This window comes from Myotis davidii, unplaced genomic scaffold (genome assembly GCF_000327345.1).
Source record: "Myotis davidii unplaced genomic scaffold, ASM32734v1 scaffold107, whole genome shotgun sequence".
NCBI lineage: Eukaryota > Metazoa > Chordata > Mammalia > Chiroptera > Vespertilionidae > Myotis > Myotis davidii.
In genome coordinates this window covers 5,521,702-5,543,209 of record NW_006383012.1, presented here as the reverse complement: position 1 = coordinate 5,543,209, position 21,508 = coordinate 5,521,702, and the positions used below count along the sequence as shown (strand labels likewise).

The following is a 21,508-nucleotide window of genomic DNA, read 5'->3' as shown; positions in this document are numbered from 1 at the left end:
CAAGTTCCAAAGAAAAGTATGGTTTTTAAAAATTTATCTTTATTGTTGAAAATGTTACAGATGACCCTTTCCTCCCCCATCCCATTGACCCCTTACTTCCTCCTCCCCTCCTTTCCCCTCCCCAGGCATTCATCTCGCTATTGTCTATGTTCTTGGGTTATTCATATATGCATGAAAGTTCTTTGGTTGATCTCTTCCCTTCCCCCACCCCTTTCCCTCTGAGGATCCTCAGTTTGTTGCATTCTTCCATGTCTCTGGACCTATTTTGATTGTCAGTTTGTTTGTTTTTTTAGATTCCACATATAAGTGAAATCATATGATAGTTGTCTTTCTCTGACTGACGTACTTCACTTAGCATAGCACTCTCCAGGTCCTTCCATGCTGTCTCAAAGGGTGAGATATCCTTCTTTTTTACAGCTGTTTTGATTGTCAGTTTGTTTTTTTAGATTCCACATATAAGTGAAATCATGTGATAGTTGTCTTTCTCTGACTGACGTACTTCACTTAGCATAGCACTCTCCAGGTCCTTCCATGCTGTCTCAAAGGGTGAGATATCCTTTTTTACAGCTGCATAATATTCCATTTTGTAAATATACCACAGCTTTTTTATCCCTTATATACTGATGGGCACTTTGGCTGTTTTCAGATCTTAGCTGTTACAAACAATGCTGCTGTGAACATAGGGGTGCATCTATTCTTCCCGATTGGTGTTTTGGGTTTCTTAGGATATATTCCTAGAAGTGGGGTTATTGGGTCACATGGCAGTTCCAGTTTAGTTTTTTGGGGAAACTCCTCACTGGTTTCCATAATGGCTGTACCAGTCTACATGCCCACCAGAAGTTACTGGGGCTCCCTTTTCTCCACATCCTCACCAGCATTTGTTATTTGTTGATTTATTGATGGCAGCCATTCTGGCAGGTGTGAGGTGATACCTCATTGTCATTTTAATTTGCATCTCTCTGATGATTAGTGACATTGAGCATTTTTTTCATATGTCTCTTGGCCATTTGTATGTCCTCTTTGGAGAAGTGTGTATTTAGGTCTTCTGCCCATTTCTTGATTGGGTTGTTTGTCTTCCTTTTGTTAAGTTGTATGAGTTTGCTTGTTCATTCATTCATTCACCTTATTGAGCACCTACCACATCAGTCTAGGCCAGCCGTGGGCAAACTACAACCCGCGGGCCGGATCCGGCCCATTTGAAATGAATAAAACTAAAAAAAAAAAAAAAGACCGTACCCTTTTATGTAATGATGTTTACTTTGAATTTATATTAGTTCACACAAACACTCTTTGCCAAGTGAAATGTTTATAGAGTATCTCTCATCTATCCGTTCGCTGTGCTAGACTATGGAGGGCTAAAGGCATACACGACACAGCACCTATCCCTGAAGAACCTGCGATCTGGTGGCAAGTAGTGTGCTACTAGTGGGCCGTGACTGGTAGCAGGACAGGTGGAGATGAGCGGTCAAGGCTGCAGAGACCACCTAGCACTGGGTGGTCTGGGGATGTTGCCAAGGAGACAAGATATGGTGAAGCACAGATGCTCCGGAGAGCTTACTCACCTGCCCAGGACTGGAAAGGGGGAGCGGGCTAGTTGTGGGCAGGGGCAGGGGCTGCCTCGTTCAAGGCAGTGGATGGTGAAGACGGGTGTGGCTAGAGCTGACAATGGCTTTCATTTGGACAAGCAAGTTTCTACCAGAAACGAATGGCACCGTGATGTTCCCATCATCATTTGAAAGATGGCATTTTAAACATTAATTATAGTAACTTTATTCCTTTTCAAAAATGGAACTAGTGTTGTATGTTATTTATAGCCACATAGTTTTTAAAAGACATCTGAACATTGGGTGTCTATAGAAATTTCGAAAAATCAGATCATGTAAAAATAGAATCAGATCACGTACACTCTTCCATCTAGGTAGCATTGGAGTGGCAGAAATCCTCCGAGAATTCTGTTTTAAGAGAGACTAGTGCCACTAAGCAACATGAGTCTTAATTAACTATGTGTTAAAAGGTGTGGCAAATGCCTGGCCGGCTTGGCTCAGTGGATAGAGCGTCAGCCTGTGGACTGAAGGGTCCTAGGTTCGATTCTGGCCAAGGGCACGTGCCTGGGTTGCAGGTTCAATCCCCGGTAAGGGATGTGCAGGAAGCAGCCGGTCAATGATTCTCTGTCATCATTGATGTTTCTATATCTCTCTCCTTCTCCCTTCCTCTCTGAAATCAATAAAGAAATATATTTTTTAAAAAAAAGTGTGGCAAATGCTACCTTTTGATTGATTGTTAAAATCCCTTGGCCTCTATAATGTTTACACCATCAAGAGAGCCCATGAACATTAACATTATTTTTAAAGTGTTGTTCTGAAACGATTAGAAAATTCAGGTTACAACTTCTAATGTCAGTGAATTGCAATATATTTTTAAGAATTATTCTTTAAAGATTGAGTTCTGTGAAGGGGTTGGGGAAGACATCCCAGCTATCAGAGAACTTTCCACTTTTGCCACCTTAGGGTTTGTGAGGCGTTTAACAGGTCACGATCATTCCATGTAGAATACATGCGTTTATAAAATGCAAGGATTTTATGGAGTAAAATGGATGAAAAGTGGAGGGTTGAATATAGAGATTAAGGATTTCCTGTATTCAGATATTTGTTTAAAGTAAAATTATATTATCTGATTTGTCTGGTATAAGAACTAACTCAAAGTGGTAAAATGACGAATTTGATGTTCTCGTCATTTTGATAGAATCCCTGTGATTTGATCTACAGATATTAGTCAGAAGAGTAACATGATCACATTGTCCATATCCGGAAAGATCAGCCTGCTATCCTGGTTGGAAAGGCCACTTATTCTACCCTGAATATTTCCTAACCACAGATGGGGCACAGCTTCTTTCAGAAAGCTGTTCTCACCTGCAGTCACCTCTGTGGTATGTCTGTTAGCTTTCCTAACTTACATCTCTCGGTACGTGTAAAATAAACTTCTTCCCATTTTGCCCTCCCTCAATGGAAAAGAGCTGATCATTGATTTCCTTAAAATAACCCACCATATACTCGAAGGCTTTTATTACCCTGGCCTGTTTTTCTTCAGTCTAATCCCAATTTCATCTACTTTAAGTCCCTTCTCCCAGCCCTTTAATTATTCCCGTTGCTACCCTGTGATCCATTCTAGTTTCTTTCCATGCACCTTCAGTCATGCAGCACTTAACCAGTTGCAATCTTATCTCTGTAATCAGGACCTTCTCGGTTCTGCTAAACACAAAGTAGGGCATTGTCTGACCCTGCGTAGCACCTGTGAACCGAAATGGACTCCTGAGTTGTTGAGTTGCCGTTAGTTCCAGTGGCTCAGGAAGTTCAATCTTAAGTAAGACTCAAGAAGTTGGGAGCAGGCAGAGTTACTACCTTGGCATGACGATCTTGATACCAACTAGGTACTTTCAGAAGCAAAGACAGGATTGCTGGCTCAAAGTCATGCCCAAATGCCCATTCCTTATGTGGAACTAAAGGAACTGGGCCCCGCCCTCACTATCCAGACACCAGCCTAGTTTACAGTGATACAGAATCAGGGGATAGGGACAATAATTTGCCATCTCTCTAAGTATTGTAGAAGATCTAAAATGGCATAAGAAGTTGTCTCTGCCTTTCATAAACTTGCATTGAAACCAAGAGAAAAATCACAAGGGCAGTATAAGGTACAAGACAATATATATTAAATATGAGTTGAATGTCAGTAGTTGTTCTGAGCCCTGAGGAATCGGAGCTGGGGAACTGAAGGAAGTGGTCAGTTTCATCAGGAGGTCAGACTTGAGTGCAGCCAGGGAGGCTGGGTGGAGTTGGCACGGGCACGAGGTGAGAGGAGGTGTCCGTCCGGCAGGGGGTGGCAGGTCAGGTTGATTGGAGCAAAGCGCTGGTGGGGTGTTCAGGAAGACTGACATGAACATTTGGAAGATGCGGAGCCTCATGTGCAAGGTCAAAGCATTTAGCAGAGCAGAGTAGGGGAGCCACCTGATAGAGTGGTCTCAGGAGGTGATCAGGGGAGGCTGGGCAGGAGAGAAACTAGAGGTAAAGAATCCGTGAGGAGGGTTAATAGACACCGTGCTCTCTGCTTTCTGTGTTTGCTGATGAAGAGAGCACTGCGTCTGTGCCTTCATCTGTTTTCTCTCGGTTCAGCTTATAGACACACAGGTAGCTCTTACTGAGGCTGCCTCCTGGGAGCCTGGAAATTCATAAAAGGCAAAGACACATGATGCAGATCTTTCTGGGGACCTAACAGGGAAGGGGGTTGGAGAGAAGATAGATCTGAATAATATATACCAATGGATGCCGTAACCGGTTTGGCTCAATGGATAGAATGCTGCCCTGTGACTTAAGGGTCGTGGGTTCGATTCAGGTCAAGGGCATATACCTCGGTTACCCAGCCTTGGTCGAGGCAAGTGTGGGAGTCAACCACATTGATGTTTTTTTCTCTCTCTGTCTATCCCTCTCCCTTCCATTCTCTCTAAAAATCAATGGGAAAATATCCTCAAGTGAGTATTAACAAAAACAAACAAACAAAAAACCCAAATTATACCTCTGGACCCAAAATTCCAACATGTGGCTACTTTGAGATAAGTTTGCCTGGGGTAAGCAAGGTCCTATGAACACGGCCAGCTCTTATTTCTCCCTGTGCACGTTGGCAGCCCTGTGCCTGGTACTTCTGGTTACTGAAGTAATCTGTGCTGGCATGGAAGACGTTAAAACCTGTTTTTGTGTTATGGGCCAAATCTTAGAAGGCAAAAAAAAAAAGAGGACATTGAGAGATATCATCCTGGGTGATCTCTTTGTTATTTTAGCTGCTTAGAATTAATACTGTTTGCCCATGAAGTGTTACTAGTGTTAAAAACAAGCTTAGTACATAGTCAAAGATTTTATTGATAAAAGAGATGCCAAAATGATTCCCTTCCAACCAATTCTCTCCACTTGTTATTGTAAATTCAGGCTCTGAGTTAAATACAGCCCTTGCCTTGGGGGCCCGCTTTTGCCATCTGTTTGGGCTTCTCGGTATCTTCTTTCCCAGGAAAGGTCATTGAAATGTATGGGCATCGAGAAGTTAATGTGAAAAACCATCGCAGTATGTTTTTTGAGGGTTAGTATTAGCTTCCAGGCTGACACATTAGCAAGTAGTTATTTCTGGCAGGAAGCTGCCCCCTCACGTTATTGTTTACGAGTCTCTGTTCAACTATTTTGAGCTCTGGGCTGCAGGGTGTGGCTCTTTTGAGCTTCAGTGCCTGATGCTTTCAAACAGACTGCCCTGGGTTCCAGACCAAAGACTGACTCAAGGGGACCCCACACACCGTGGAATTTTGGGTGGTTTGGGAAGGCACAATGTGAAAGTCTACCTCAGTATGTTCTGTGAAAAAAGAGTTTGAGGAAATAAGTAGAATAACATCCCGGATGAAATAAAATTATTTTAAAATGGAGTTGGAGTAGAGGATGGAGGAAGGGGATGGGAAGTCTTTGGTAATCACAGGACCGATCCACCAGGGAGTGTTTCTGAGTTCCATGCCCTGCGTCTGTCTCACCCCCAGCTCCAGTGCCAGGGGCTGGGAGGAGCAGGGATGGTGCTGGCCCAGGCAGATGGGTCAAGTGGCACTTCTGGAGCACCTGCCCTGATCACCGGAAACAGCAGGTGTAACACAGGTCCCAGCCCTGGAGCCTCCACGTCCCTGAGCAGGTTCAGAAGGAGTCCCTTTGCCCTGTGATGGGCTCACCCGCTAGCACTTGCTCTAGAAAAGAGAAGAAAGGACCCACCTAAGACTCCTGGCCCCCAATTAAAATTCTTGTGTTGCTCAAAACTAAATTGAACACATTGATCGTGGCTGTGTCATGTCCCTTCCTCTCTTGGTGGTATGAACTGGTGAAAACACAAATGACAGTGGCCACCCAGCAAAGGTGTTCTGTCTACTGATATCAGTGAAGGAAATGTCTTTTGCATTTTATCCCCAGCCGGCCTTTGGGCAGAGTTTTATGTATTTCCTATTCTCCTAAACGTGGATTCGTTGCAACATGCAGTGTTAACTGCAGCTTTTAGAAGGTTGATGTGATCGCTGCTACTGCAGCCCTGTTCATGCCATGAAAATCCTGTTCTGTTTTCATCCTTACTTGGCACCTCTGTGCTCTGTTCCTGGGAGTTTTACAACACAGGCAGCTCCTATTATTGTTTCTTTAAGATTTAAAATTTTTAAATGTGCCTGTTACAATATCACAACTTCTACATCGCATTGCTTAGATGTACATATTCCTACTTAACTAGTTAATAGTATTCAGTAAATTAATTCAACACCTTAACATCTTCAAGGCAGATGGCTGTGGTAGCCACACCTTCGTGACGGCAAAGCAGCTAGATTCAGAGGGGCCTTGCGTGGCGCACATGTTTTAAATAATTGGTCACTGAGAAGGAAGCAATTAATCTCCGTCACTGGCAGGTATATACAATTTTTAATGAAAGGGGTCTCTGCTTTTCCCTGGGCATGTGTTAATTTTCAACTAAAGCAAAGACAAGTGGAGCACCCAAAGTTAAAGATCTAAATAGTTTTAAAAATCAAAAACTCTACTGAAGGTTGATCTTACTAACTGAGACTTCTTGGTCACTTGGATGTGAAAGTTTTGCTTTGTGCAAGAGTATGTTTAAAAGCACTTTTAAAAAGTTAAAAGTATTTGCTAAGCTGTTAATATAAAACCGACCAACTTAAAAAAAAATTGTGGGGATTGGAGGAGAGAATAAAGGGAATTAATAGTAGTTCAAATGCATTCTTTTTTCACTTCTCATGACTTTGAGAAGTAAGAAAGTTTGGAAGAGCAAATGATGTCACTGAAGGTTGGAATCCAGGGGAACCCGTCAAATTTGAGGCTCAATTCAACTGCAGTGGGGACCCTGGCAGGTTAGAGGAGGCAGCAGGTGGTGAATGAGCTGTTTTCCAGGTAATGTGATCACAGTAGTATTTATAGGGTGGTCATTCTCAGGCGTGATGGACTTCGGCTATCATCTTGGGTTACTTGATTGTAAATCACAAAGAAGGAGGTCGTAGCTGTGGAGTGTTGATCTAAACAAAGGCTGATGGATCCCCAGTGGACAGCCTGCTTGTAGGCTCTACGTCACCCTGACTATCTTTGTTTGCAGTTAGTGAAGTCTGGTAACTGATGGTGGGCGAGTAGTTAGCTCCGTTAGAATGTCCCTGTAGCCAGTGATTCCAGGTAATGTGATCACAGTAGTATTTATAGGGTGGTCATCCTCAGGCGTGATGGACTTCGGCTATCATCTTGGGTTACTTGATTGTAAATCACAAAGAAGGAGGTCGTAGCTGTGGAGTGTTGATCTAAACAAAGGCTGATGGATCCCCAGTGGACAGCCTGCTTGTAGGCTCTGCGTCACCCTGACTATCTTTAATCGTTTGCAGTTAGTGAAGTCTGGTAACTGAGGGTGGGGGAGTAGTTAGCTCCGTCAGAATGTCCCTGTAGCCAGCATGAGTTCATCTAGGTCAGTGGTTCTCAACCTGTGGGTCGTGACCCCTTTGGCGGTCGAACAACCCTTTCATAGGGGTCACCTCAGACCATCCTGCATATCAGATATGTACATTAAGATTCATAACAGTAACAACATTACAGTTATGAAGTACCAATGAAAATAATTTTGTGGTTGGGTCACAACATGAGGAACTATATTTAAAGGGCCAGAAGGTTGAGAACCACTGATCTAAGTGCATTCATGAGTCATGGGAAATAGTCTGGACCCTGAAAGAGTTCTAGTAGGCAAGCAATTTAGTCATTGAACTCACCTCCTTCATACCCCAACTGAGTGCCTATTAGCTGCTTGCAGGAATAACCAAGAAGCATCCTGGGTTCTTGGCCTAAGGCCCTTGATTGTACAGGCATCACAGTTAAGATTGGAGGTTTCCAGCTTTGGCTGTAGCTTCCCGGTCCTTCAGCAGTGGCTGCCTGAGGCTTTGGTTTTGGACAAGTTACTGTGGCCTTCTCTGGTCTTGTCTGAACATGGACACGGGGCCCCAGCTCCTGGCATCCCAGGACCTGCTTCCTTGCCCCGTCTCCATAACCCACAGCTGCAGCCCTGAAAGAAGACACCAGGATCCAGACATAGCGAAGCATCCTCTTTTGCATGTGTTAAGGTCCTGAACGATCGTTTTCTCTTGGGCAAGTTGCCTTCTCTCTCCTCTTCTGCCTGTTCATTTTTCTCTCTCACTCATTCATATATAAATAATTGGCTTTTCCTATTTACTGCACAAAGAGAAAATTAAACGTCTGAATTTTCCATAGCTATGAGAAAGTATTTCCAGAGTATGAAAAAATAGACATTGGACATTTCAGCTACTGCTTTTCATAGAGTGGGAATTTATTACTCAGCTCAGTTACAATCTTGGCTCAAACAAAGCAGTTGTGTGGGCAAGCAGTAGGCACCTTTCCTAAACGGCATTGAAAGGGACAGCTTGGTTCATATTTAAGACACCATGAACTAAGAGTATCGTTCCATCCAAGACCGTTTGATTATCTCTGAATCTTAGACATACCACAAAAGACATTGAGACCTGGCCAGTGGAGTTTACTGGTATGAGATATTGCATCGCTCCCAAAGGATAGGAAACTAAAGGGGAGGGAGGCAAGAGAGAGATCAGAGCCCAACAATAAATAGCTCTTTGTACCAGTCCCCTCCCCTAAGCCCAAACCACTGAGATCATAGAGTAAGTGAACAGCATGCAGAGGGCAACTGCCCCAGCAGCTGGACAGACAACATAACCGGATGTGAACTTGTCTTTCCACAGTGTGCGGCTGTGACCTGGCCCAAGGTGGCTTCTTCATAAAGAACGGGGAGTATCTCTGCACCCTGGACTACCAGAGGATGTACGGGACACGCTGCCATGGCTGTGGGGAGTTCGTGGAAGGAGAGGTGGTGACTGCCCTGGGCAAGACCTACCATCCCAATTGCTTCGCGTGTACCATCTGCAAGTAAGTGAGGGCTTCCTGGCAGAGTGCTGGGCTCTGCTGCCGACGGTTGGGATGGCCCCCTGGAGTCTTGAATTGTGCTTAGTCTTAAAATATTCTTTTTTCTGATGTGTCCTTAGATTCCTTTATCTTTCTACTGTATTAGCAGCCTTTGTCAAAAAGTAATTTATGGTGTCTTCTACTAAATAATAAGACTCATATTGAGTGGCTTGAAACCAAGTCTGAAAGTAGCTCTAGGTCTCAAAAGATTTTGAGCAATGAAACATTGGGAGGAAATGACGTAACTGATTAGAAAGACAAAGCTTCTTTGGAAGTAGAAGTTCTTGCGTGCGTGTGTGTGTGTGTGTGTGTGTGTGTGTGTGTGTGTGTGTGTGTTTAAAGTAGTCTCATAGAGCAAGAGTGGGCAAACTATGCTCCAAATTAGACCTAATACCTGTTTTTGTAAATAAAGTTTTATTGGGACACAGCCACACCCATTTGTTGATGAATCATGTATGGCTGCTTTCAAGCTACAGCGACAGAGTTGAGTAGTTGTGACAAAAATCATATGATCCACCTAGTACAAAACAAAAAAATATCTATGAGCTGGTATTTTAGGAGAAAAGTTTGCCAATCCCTGCTCCTGGTCATCTATCATCTACAACGTAAATCTTAACTTCACTTGATTAAAACGATCAGTCAGAGAGAAGGAAACTGAGTGTGGGTAGGAAATGTGCTTTTATTGTTTTGCGGTGAGTGCTACACATTAGAGAACTTAAGTTGGGTTTGACTCCTATAATAAGGAGGTTCTGAGTTGGTGGGCATCCCCTGCACCTGCCTGTCACCTGGCCTCCCCAGCTGATCCATCCAGGCCAGTCACTGACCCTCTCTGGGCCTTATCTGAACAATGGAAAGGAACACTGAACCCTGAGAAGAGAGGCGACCACAACTCAGCATTTCTAAAACTTGGGGGTAGAGCATTTAACACGCTCCTCAGTGACTGGCACTAAGCCACGGGTGGCATGGTCTTAAGTCCGAATGTACTCCCTGTGTGTGTATCACAGTTCACAGTTCACTACCACTGTGAGGCAGCCCAAGGGCGACTTCAGGAGGGATAGCAATTGTGAAAGCAAAACTCACATCAAGAAGCTTGACTTTGTCCTTAAGTAATCGCTCTGACCCAGGCGTGCGGGGCTGTTCTGCTGGTGAGCTCCCATTTCCCATCCAGACAATCACACATTGAAAACCCAAGTTGATGGAGATAATTGGCACCTTGGCCTGGCGCAAGTAAGGAGGCATGGCAGCTGACCTGTGGCTGTTCATGCATGATTTTGTCAAAATGCCATCTGCCTCCAGAAGAAACTGGTACCATATATGCAGACGGCAGTATTTTTGCAAAATGTGCTGTTATTGATGACTGTCTCATGGGAAAGGATATTCTCTTTCTGGAAAGAAACTAGTAGTAATTTTTAAACAGATATTTATGGCATTGCCATATTTCTCCACCAGAGACTGGGTCCCACCCGGCACAATGATCCATTCCCATCACCCATTCAGATGTCCAGGACAAAGTCTAATTCAGCAGAATTTATCACAGAGGTCTTGGGAGCTGAAAGCGTTAACGCTTGACCTGTGACCAGCTCTCTTGGGGAGGGGCCTTAAGCCTGAATAGGAATGTACGGCATTTGAGATGTTTCTTCATGAAGGGTTTTCCATTTGGAAAATTTTACTGTGTGCGCCCCGCTGAACGGCTTGTTGGACATCCCCCCACTGGTGAGCAGAGGTGACTCATTCATTCCCTTTACTGTCTGGGGGCCCGCAGACCCAGCGCATTCCCCCTTCTCAAATTGAGGCACGTTTGTGTGTTTGGACCGTGTCCAGCTGGCCGGCTTGGTTCAGATGGTATTTCAGACATTTGGGCTGGTGCTTCTCCAAGTAAGGACTTGGCACCGGAGGGCAGCAGGCAGAGGCGTAAGGAACAGGAGTGAAATCGCTGGGATAACCTGCCAAACCATGTCCTTCTGTCCCCCAGGCGCCCGTTTCCACCCGGAGACCGCGTCACGTTCAACGGGAGAGACTGCCTCTGTCAACTCTGTGCCCAGCCGATGTCGTCCAGCCCTAAAGAAGCCTCCTGCTCCGGCAGTAAGTGTCCCAGCCCCTGTTGGCATGGGTTCCTCATGGCTCAAAGGTAGCTTAGGCGGGTGCCTTTCTTTTAGTGAAATTTAGCTGGGGCTGAGAGTAATACTGTCGAAGGCATTTCCAGTTGTAAAACATGAAGCTTTGATTGCAACCCATGCAATAAAGAGCATCTCCTTTATTGCAACAAGACATAAATAGAATTGGACATTAAATTGTGCCTTTTGACAGTAAAGGAGGGACAGGGAGTTATAAAACTTTACATTGGAAATGCCATCTCGAGTCTCAGAGGTTGAGATGGGAGAGCATTCGGTGGCGATATAATTGATGTCTCTGTGTATTAAACAACTATCTCCTGTGCCTAAAGCTAATGAGATGATTTATACTGACCCTTAAATATTCTTTATTCACCTGGAGGGGTTCTGACATTTAGCCGTTGGATGATAGATAATTTGCTGGGTACCTGTGATGGGTATTGTTCCCCTTGGTGACATAGGTGTGGACAGAACAAAGTCGGCATCCTCTAAAACAGCGGTTCTCAACCTGTGGGTCGCAACCCCTTTGGCGGTCGAATGGCCCTTTCACAGGGGTCGCCTAAGACGATCCTGCAGATCAGATATTTACATTACGATTCATAACAGTAGCAACATTACAGTTACGAAGTAGCAACAAAAGAATTTTATGGTTGGGTCACAACATGAGGAACTGTATTTAAAGGGCCAGAAGGTTGAGAAGCACTGCTCTAAAAGCTTGCTTTCTGGTGGCAGCAGATAGATAATAAATGCATATGGCACACAAAAATACCTAACATGGGAAGAAACTGAAAGTAGGAAGAGAAAGGCTAACGGGCTGCACTGATATGGGTCAACCAGGGGAATGTGTAATTCTTTAGGACAAGGGCTTGTCTGACCTGTGAGAATCCCAAGAAAACCGCCCACCCCCAAATAAAAATAGTGGTCAATTGCACGATTCCTTCTGGTAAATAATGGTGAGTAGGCGAGTGAACCTTTAAGGTATATTCTGAACTCTGGGCTCCAGACAAGGAAGCTCTACCGCCATCTCTCCCCTGGGGCATGAGGACGCGGGCGAGAGGTCAACCTTCGTTTCGGTGGATTTCGCCAGTCCTTGGGAGGCCTGGGGAAAAAACGCCTTTATGCCCTGCTGGTCTCAGCACAGAGAATGAGATCAGCTACTTCTCCTCGGGAGGAACGCTATGCCGATCATAACAGCGAGTCCAAATCTTCCTGTTCACGGAGAAGAATCCTGGTACCCGTTAAAAAGAAGAATGTTCTGACCAAAGCATTTGCATAGAGATTGGATTTTGGCCACTGGGAGGGAAGAAGAAAGTAAGTGTTAGTCACCTTATTCGACAAGGCTGGGTCCTTCGCAGGAGGATGTCTTTGCCCTGCGGAGGAACACTAGCAGCCTGGGTGGAGCAGTGGCTACAGAGCAGCGCAGGCCTAGACCCTAGTAGGATTTTGAGTCCTTCACTGTCCTTACCTGCTCTATCCCAAGCAGGCCATCGGGAAGGTGACCTGCGGTGGGACTAGCCACCCACGGTGTGGGAGGGCTTGCTTTGAAAGAACATTACCAACAACGTTGGAGGTATTCTTCAAAGTCTTTAAGAAAAAGGATTTCCAAGAGCTTGTATGCATATATGCTTAACTCATGGACACAGACAATAGGGTGGTGAAGGCCTGGGGTGAGGGGGTGGGAGGGAAGCTGAAAAAAGTGGGAACAGGTTATGTGGGGGAATTTGTAGAAGGGCTGTGTACCTTCTACCTGCCACAGCCTCCCTGCTATAGCAAGACTCGGGGACCGGGGGCGGGGGGGGAAAGATATAGATATAGATATAGATATATACTTTCAACAATAAAGATGTTTTAAAAAGGATTTTATGAGTCCCAGGATAGGGTGAGAAAGAGCATCATGTCCATGGGCCTATAATAGGAACGGCCGTGTCCTCACATTCTGTGGAGTCCTTTAGTCCAACTATCATTCTTGATAAGTGGGGAAACTGAGGCCCGCAGGCAAACTCACGCTACCCACTAACAGGTCGGATTAGAGGCAGGTCTTTGGGTTCCTGATCTGGAGCTCTCTCTTTTGTTTCATCTGACATCCCTCATGGTTTGGATTGAGAAACAACAGTGGGATCTTTATAAGGCTTCCCGTCCTCTCCATCCATGCAATTCGGGATCCTGTGTCCTAGTCACAGTTCTACCAAAATGGCTATTCCAATGTTTATTAAAACGTTTGGTGTTTTTTTGGTGTGTTTTTTTTTTTTTGCTTTATCCTTCTTTTCTATTTTCATATGACATACATGTTATGTGTATAAAAAAAGGAATAAAGCCCAACTGGTGTGGCTCAGTGGTTAATGCTCACGATTGGATTCCTGGTCAGGGCACATGCCTGGGTTGCAGGCTCGATTCCCAGCGTGAGGCATGCAGGAGGCCACCGATCAATGATTCTCTCTCATCATTGATGTTGCCATCTCTCTCTTCCTCTCCCTTCCTCTCTGAAATCAATAAAAATACATACATATTTTAAAAGGAATAAAAATTTTAGTTGTAGAATGTATCCTACTCACATTCATCACATCTCTAATGGCAGATATAATAATTGTTGCTTATGTGCAAATTGTTAGAACATCATATTTTTCCCTTGCACATGGATGAAATCTCAATCCTATGCAACTGCTTTGATCAGTTCATTGTTATTTTTCAACAAGTCCTTGTCTGTTTAGGTAAGCACTCAAATAGCATTTATGAGGCATGTGGGCGTGGATGTCTGCCAAAAAGAGAGCTCCTATATGTGGATACACACATGCACTATACGCCGACGAGGCAGGCACGCGAGTTCTAGCGCAGGGGAGTTTGCAGCAAGTTTCTGAAATTTACTGGGGCATGATTAGGAGTCACTGGCCGCTACATGCAGTTCTTGAAGAAGTGCCTGGTTCTTTAAAACTATCCTGATGTCCCTTTGAGTCATTTTTCTTTCTTTCAATTTTTAAAATGGCAAAGCTTCCTACATAAAAGCAAAAATGAAACTCTCTCGATAATGTTCACAGAGTCGATGAAATTGTAGCAGAGAGCCAAGGGCCTCTTTTTCCTCTGAAATGTCCTTTGAAAAATGAGTTTGCTCTTCTGAACCACCGTTTCATTTCACATCCCGGGGCTGGTTTTCTGTAGTCACCGAGGAGCAGGTGAAGACAGCGTGAGAGGGAGAGAGGAGGCGAAGCGTGGCCGACAGAAGCCATCGGTTATCCAAAATCGTCTCAGCTGGAGCTTCCTGGGTAGAGGTGCACTTGCCGTTGCTCCTGCTCTTCTAACCTTCCTGTTTTATTTTTCCTTATCCAACATCCACATAGCACTCGCTGTGGATCAGGCACTGTGTAACTGCTCTACAAATCTTCATTTAATCCTCATCACCACCCAGTGAAAATGATCCCCTTTTCACAGATGAAGAGACCAGGGGCCACAGGGGTTAAATGATGCGCACAAGCTCACACGGACATTAAGTGGTGGGTCCGGACACAAACCCCAGCCGTCTGGCGCCAGAGGCCATTACCGTGCCTGGTATTGATTTGACCATGTGGGTATCGCTCTCTGATTTTCAAAGCTGGGGTTGCGGAGCCTCGGAGCGGTGACCTGACGTATTGGCACATGATCCACGTGTCCTTCCTGCAGGGCTGTGCACTTTTTACCTGCACCGCTGCCTCCTGCTATAGCAAGATTGGATGAATGGAAACCATCAGGAAGTTATTCATAGAAACAAACAACTTCAATTATGGATTATTGCCCCTGAATTAATTAAAACTTGCTGCCTCTAGTCTAATGCAATTTGAATTCAATAAGTAATAACCATTTTATAACACGGAGATGATAGTAAGTTATCTCAAAGGGTTGTGGCGAGCATTAATTAGATTGCTTTTACTATCAATAACAAAATCAATTGCCTATGTCTAGCTGATCCATACTTTAGAAATAAAATGTATGCCCTGGAGACATTATATTCTACCAGAAGGTTACACACTCTTCTCTAAAGCTTAATTCAACTCCTTTCTCCATGAATTTGCTTATAAGGACAGGACTGGGTTCCCTGGGGTTAAGGAGATGGGTGCGGGGGAGTCTGTGTGTGACAACCTAGGGCAGTGATGGCGAACCTATAACACGCGTGTCAGAGGTGACACTCGAACTCATTTTTTGGGTTGATTTTTCTTTGTTAAATGGCATTTAAATATATAAAATAAATATAAAAAATGTAAGTCTTTGTTTTACTATGGTTGCAAATATCAAAAAAATTCTATATGTGACACGGCACCAGAGTTAAGTTAGGGTTTTTCAAAATGCTGACACGCTGAGCTCAAAAGGTTCGCCATTACTGGACACACGTGTCATAGGTTCGCCATCACTGCCCTAGGGCATGGGGAATAGGGCTTGGATTGTCATTTCCTACGCTGCTCCTGTCTATTTCAGGCACCTGAGCGCCAGTGGGCTGCTGTCTACAATCACCCTTTCCACTTCAAAGGGTGTCAGACTAGTGTCTGATGGCATGTGGGTTGGGTGGGTTGGCGTGGGGAACACCCACGCACAAATACATCCAAACCCATCTTCCTCTCTCTCCCCTTCTGTACAGCACTGTCATTATTCTCACTGCCACTGGAACTCCCACAGGTATCAGGACAAATGCTCCACTTGGTCTGAATTTAAGTTATTTTTGGTAGAATCATGTGCATGTTTTTTAAAAAAACATGTTTTTATTGATTTTTTTAGAGAGGGAGAGGGATAGAGACGTAGAAATATTGGTGAGAGAGAAACATCTATTGGCTGCCTCCTGCACGCCTCCTCCTGGGGATCGCGCCCACAACCCGGGCATGTGCCCTGACTGGGAATTGAACCAGTGACCCCTTGGTTCATGGGTCATTGTTCAACCACTGGGCCACACAGCCAGACTCTCATCTTTTTTATAAGCTTTTCCCTGTATCATAAAATGGAAAGTGGTTATTACTTCAGATAAATTTATTAGTGACAGAATCACATTGGTTTTTTTAAAGTAGTGATGTCAGGGAACGTATTTCCCCACCTCTGAGTGTGAGATTAAAGGGAGGCCTCACCTCTCTGGGCATTTAGGGTGCCAGCTCCTGGTGTGGCAGTTCCAATATTGCTCTACTGGGTACGAGTGGGGTTTAGGATTTACATAGTAGGCAGAGGTTTACTGCAAACAGACAAGGTATGTTGCAATAAGGAACATTTATATTCAGGCATTTCAGATTGAAATCCCAGAGTGACACAGCACATGGATGATCTCAAAAGTGTTCTCAGTGGATGGAAAGTTAAGGGCATTTTTTTATTTGCTATTTTCGTTTCACCAGATATGCCTCTTACGTATTGAGACCCACAGCTTCTAAACACTTATCAGTAAAACTAGAATGTTAATGATTGGAACAGCAGTCAGTCCCCAGTTTATTTTTAATTTTTCAGTGGCAGTAAAGATGTAGCTATTCAAAGGACTGCTGTGTATACATATCTCTCTCTCTCTCTCTATATATATATATATATGAAAATCCACATCAATGCAGGAGCTGCCCCCGGTGGTCAGTGTGCTCCCACAGCCAACCTCCCGCAGTCCCTTCCCCCAGCTGGCCAGCCAACCTGGCCCAGCCAGCCCTTATTGGCCCCATTTGGCCCGGATTGAAACTGGTCGAGATGGCCCCCATCAGCTCCGATCACCTGCCAGGCCGAGGGACCCCACCCAGGCACAAATTCATGCACCAGGCCTCTATTAGTTGTATATTCCTATAGATCAGTGGTTCTCAACCTTCTGGCCCTTTAAATACAGTTCCTCATGTTGTGACCCAACCATAAAATTATTTTCGTTGCTACTTCATAACTGTCATGTTGCTATTGTTATGAATCGTAATGTAAATATCTGATATGCAGGATGGTCTTAGGCGATCCCTGTGAAAGGGTCATTCGACCACCAAAGGGGTCGCGACCCACAGGTTGAGAACCGCTGCTATAGATTGTCCCAGGAAGATACTGAGAAATTTCTATTAGTACCCAGCAGGGAGGAAGGGAGTTGCTAGGAGATAGGAAGGAAAGGGAATTATTTTTACTGTACAAAAAAAAAAATTAACCATGTGTATGTATGACCTATTTAAAACCAAAACAAAGCACTTAAAAAAGAACAATGTTATAAAATAAAAGACTCATTCATTACAGACTGGAGTTTCATGGCTGTTTGCCCTTGCTATGACCTTCAGCCGAATATGTATTAAGTGGCTGGTCACATGGTGAAAGTACCGAAACTGACATTCTACCCTTCTTTTCTTCTTCCCGTCTTTGGAATAGAGCGAATGAGCTGATGTTTGCTAATGGCTGCTGAATCTGAGAAACTGACGTAGGATTCAAGCATGATTTCCTCTTTGGCAAGAGCCCATGCGCACTGGGTGACCATAGCCAGTTAAAGATTAATTATGAAACTCTTCACCTGGTTAAAGTTTACAAGTAAATTAGGGAAATCAGTGCAAGACAAACCTTCTTACAGTTATGGTTTTTTCCTTTTTATTGAATTTATTGGGGTGACACTGGTTAACAATATACAGGTTTCAGGTGCACAATTCCACAACACATCATCTGTACACCGTATTGTGTGTTCACCACCCCAATCAAGTCTCCGTCCATCACCACTTATTTCCCCTATACCCTCCTCCGCCTCCCTCCTCAATTTGTTTTAATTGAGGTCACGTTCACATAACAAAGTTAACCACTTTAAAGTGAACATTTTAGTACATTCACAGTGTTATACAGCCACCATCTCTGTCTAGTTCTAAAACATTTTCATCCCCCCAAAAGAAGGCCCCATACTCACTAAGCACTTACCCCCGATCCCTCCTTCTCCCAGCCTGGGCAGCTACCAGCCTGCTTTCTGTCTCTCTGTATCACCTATTCTCGATATGTCGTGAATGTAATTGTGCATAGGTGGCCTTTTGTTTCTGGCATCTTCCGCTTATCATAATGTCTTCAGGGTTCATCCAGGCTGTGGCGTTTATCAGTACCCCATTCCTTTTTACGGCTGAATAATATTCCATTGTGTGGATAGACCACAATTTCTTTATCCACTTGTCTGTTCATGGACATTTAGTTCATTTCCCCCATTTGGCTGTTGTGAATCGTGCTTCAGTGAACACGCTTGTACAAGGATTTGTTTGGGTCTCTGTGTCAGGGTCTTGGTACAGCTTCAAGAAGGGTTTGCTAAGGACTATCCCGAATCTTGAAAGCAGTGGCTGCCAATTTTCTGAACTCCCTGTGAACTGTGAGGCTTGTGTCCACCAGGGTTCGCAGTGTGGAGGGTCATGGCATGGGCACCACTGAATGCCCCAGTTGATTGCAGGTGGCAGCCTTCATCGGGGGCACCCGTCCTTCTTCCTTCCGTGTTTGCTCGTTCTCCCATTCTTCCTTTTCTTTATACCCCTTTGCCACCTGGCCATAAACTGAGTAGAGGACCACTTGGTGGAAGTCTGACCCCAAATGTTCCAAACACTCTCCAGAAATGGATCAGAAGTGCTCAGGACTCAGGCTCTGAGCTTGGGACACATTAGTTTGTCTTCCTGCAGAAGTATGTATTACAATTGCCCTTTTGAGGGGTAGCTGGGGTATCAAATAGGGTTTGCAAGGCACGTCTGGATTACACATTGTGAGCAGAAAGGAGAGCTGCTCAAGCCCACAGAGAAGCACTGGTCCAGCCATGTGCTGCGTGATTGGTCATTGGCCCCGTGGCAAGAAGGCCCTGCCCACGGAAGGTTCGGCTGGAACTTTTCACCCGTGCCGGCTGGAGACCACTATCTGTGAGGCTGCCTTAGACAGGGCCTTTTCTGAGCGCGTCCCACGATTGGGTGATGCTTGGCTCTGTTTTCATCGCTTCCCACCTTCCTCTTGCTGTCCTGGTGGCATCTGTAGTCAAAAGAGAATCCTACTTTTAATCTCGGGACAATCCCCGTGATGTTTGCATCATCAGAAATGGTGCTGATTAGCCACAATGGACAAAACAGACGACAGTGCAGGGGACGAGCCCGAAAAGCAGTGAGGCTCTGGGCCTGCCCTCCAGCTGCGCTTTTGGAATTGTTAGTTGACCCGCTGTGGCTCAGTGGTTGAGTGTCGACCTATGAACCAGGAGGTCATGGATCGATTCCCAGTCAGGGCACATGCCCGGGTTGTGGGCTTGATCGCCAGTGTGGGGCATGCAGGAGGGCAGTCGATCAATGATTCTCTCTCATCATTGATGTTGCTATCTCTCTCTCCCTCTCTCTTCCTCTCTGAAATCAATAAAAAATATATTTAAGAAAAAATGAATTTCGAAGTTGTGAGTTTACTTACTAAGATAATGTTTATTCCATACATTAGACTCTTCTTTTAGTTCTGAAAACATGTGGTTGAACCCATATATACACTCACACACACAGAGTTCCTTTGATGGGATTTTAAACCTGAAAATTAGAGCAGATGACAAAATAGTATTAATGTTTTATGCTAATATATTTTATTTCTCATCAAAGATTCTCCATTGCATCCTGAGGAAATACAGGCATGTTACTGTTTTTATTTGTTGTTCAGGGAAATGGAAGAGAGGCTATTTAAGAGATTCTTTTGTAAGGCAGTAGATACTGTCTTTCAGCAGATATTGATATTTTCAGCATCCTTTTTAAAGTATATGTTCTGCTCCATAAATGTATACTCTCAATAGGTGGCATTCTTCCTGTGTATCAGGCACCCCTACCGCTCACCCTGCTCCAAGCAGGCCCCCATCAGCCCGTGGGAATCAGTTGCAGAGCTCAGCCCTGAGTGCTGAGGCATGTTTGTGGGCCAAAGCCATCTTCCACAGCTCATTGGACGAGCTTCCCAGGCTCTCAATTCTAATGCTTTTGGGTTGGTACCAAGGCTTTTGCTTGGATGCTCACCCCCATGCCTAGCAGCATTAGCCATGGGATTCCTGCTTAATAACCTCAGAATCAATTATGAAGAGAGGAAGGGCAAATAGTCTGGCTCCTTTTCCTCTCCCACTCAGATCCTAGTCGAGAATATGGGAGAAAAACACCAATGTGGTTAAAGAAGAGAGTGTCTTGACCTTGAGAATCCCTAGTACTCCTAACAGAATTCTGAGAGTACTGGTTTAAGGATCAGAATTGGAAATCTCAAATGTGTAAATGGCCTATATATATAAAATGATGAGCAAAGAACTGAAATTCTATAAGTATACAGGATGTCCACTTAACTGAAATTCTACAAGTATACATACTCTTTAAAAGGAGAAAAAAGCCCTGCCTGGTTTTGCTCAGTGGATAGAGCATCAGCCTGTGGACTGAAGGGTCCTGAGTTCCATTCTGGTCCAGGGCACATGCCCAGGTTGCAGGCTCGCGTGCAGGAGCCGGCCAATCAATGATCCTCTCTGATCATTGGTGTTTCGCTCTCGCTCTCTCTCCCTCTCTCTTCCTCTCTGAAATTAATAAAATATTTTTTGGGTTTTTTTAAAGAAGGAAAGATAGGACTTTTTTGGTCACATATGGAATTAGAGAGGACTTGGGCAATGGTGCTGCCGGGCCCGCCGTCATCTGCCCTGGTGAGGGCCGATCACCTGTTGCTGCTGTGGCCCATGAAGACTTGTCTGTTGTGCAGCATTTGTCTTCCAAAGACAAGAAGAACCTTCCTTAAAATAGCAGGTCAGAGGCTGCTCTGTCCTACAATGTTTCCAGCGTGACCGTCAGGACAGCAAAGCGAGCAACTGACCTCAGCGGGGCCAGGGCGATGTGGAAAATCTGGTTCAAGGTTACAGACTCCACAGCACATAAACCGTTTACAATAATTCTGGCCATTTCCAGGGAATGTGAGATATACATTATTTATAGCATGGAGACCCCTTTGCCATAGAGTGGCGAATACACTGCATCTACGTGAACGTTCTGACCCCCTCTACCCCCTTCTCAAAATATGTCTTGTGACGTCATATTGCTTTTTTAGCTAATAGCAGCATAGAATTTCAGAAGTTAAAAAAGGACTTTTAAAAGCTCACTCTTTAAAAGTGCTTAGCCTAACACATTAGCAGTTTCACATTCCTTTTGCCCTCTATCTATCTTTTCTTTTCTTTTTTTTTCTATCCTTTCTTATAGTGACCTCATACCTGGGTATTGGCCATGACATGCAAAAGAAAAAAAGAAAGAGGGAAGGGAAGGGGAGGGGAGGGGAGGGGAGGCAAGGGGGGGATAATGGTGATGAACGGATACTTGACTTGGGATGGTGAATACACAATACACAATACAGATGATGTATTGAAGAATTGTGCACCTGAAACCTATATAATTTTATTAACCAATGTCATCCCAATAAATTCAATTTAAAAAAAAAAAAGAA

At 44.5% G+C, this 21,508-nt stretch overlaps 1 protein-coding gene across 1 annotated transcript in view; it reads left to right on the top strand.

Annotated features, from left to right (window-relative positions):
• The window catches only part of ABLIM1 (actin binding LIM protein 1), a 187,459-nt gene that overhangs the window by 68,345 nt on the left and 97,606 nt on the right, over window positions 1-21,508 (top strand). Inside the window, exons 3-4 of the mRNA XM_015557976.1 lie at window positions 8,810-8,993; window positions 11,002-11,111. Coding sequence (XP_015413462.1) covers window positions 8,810-8,993; window positions 11,002-11,111 — 294 coding nt within the window. The remainder of the gene's footprint in view (window positions 1-8,809; window positions 8,994-11,001; window positions 11,112-21,508) is intronic.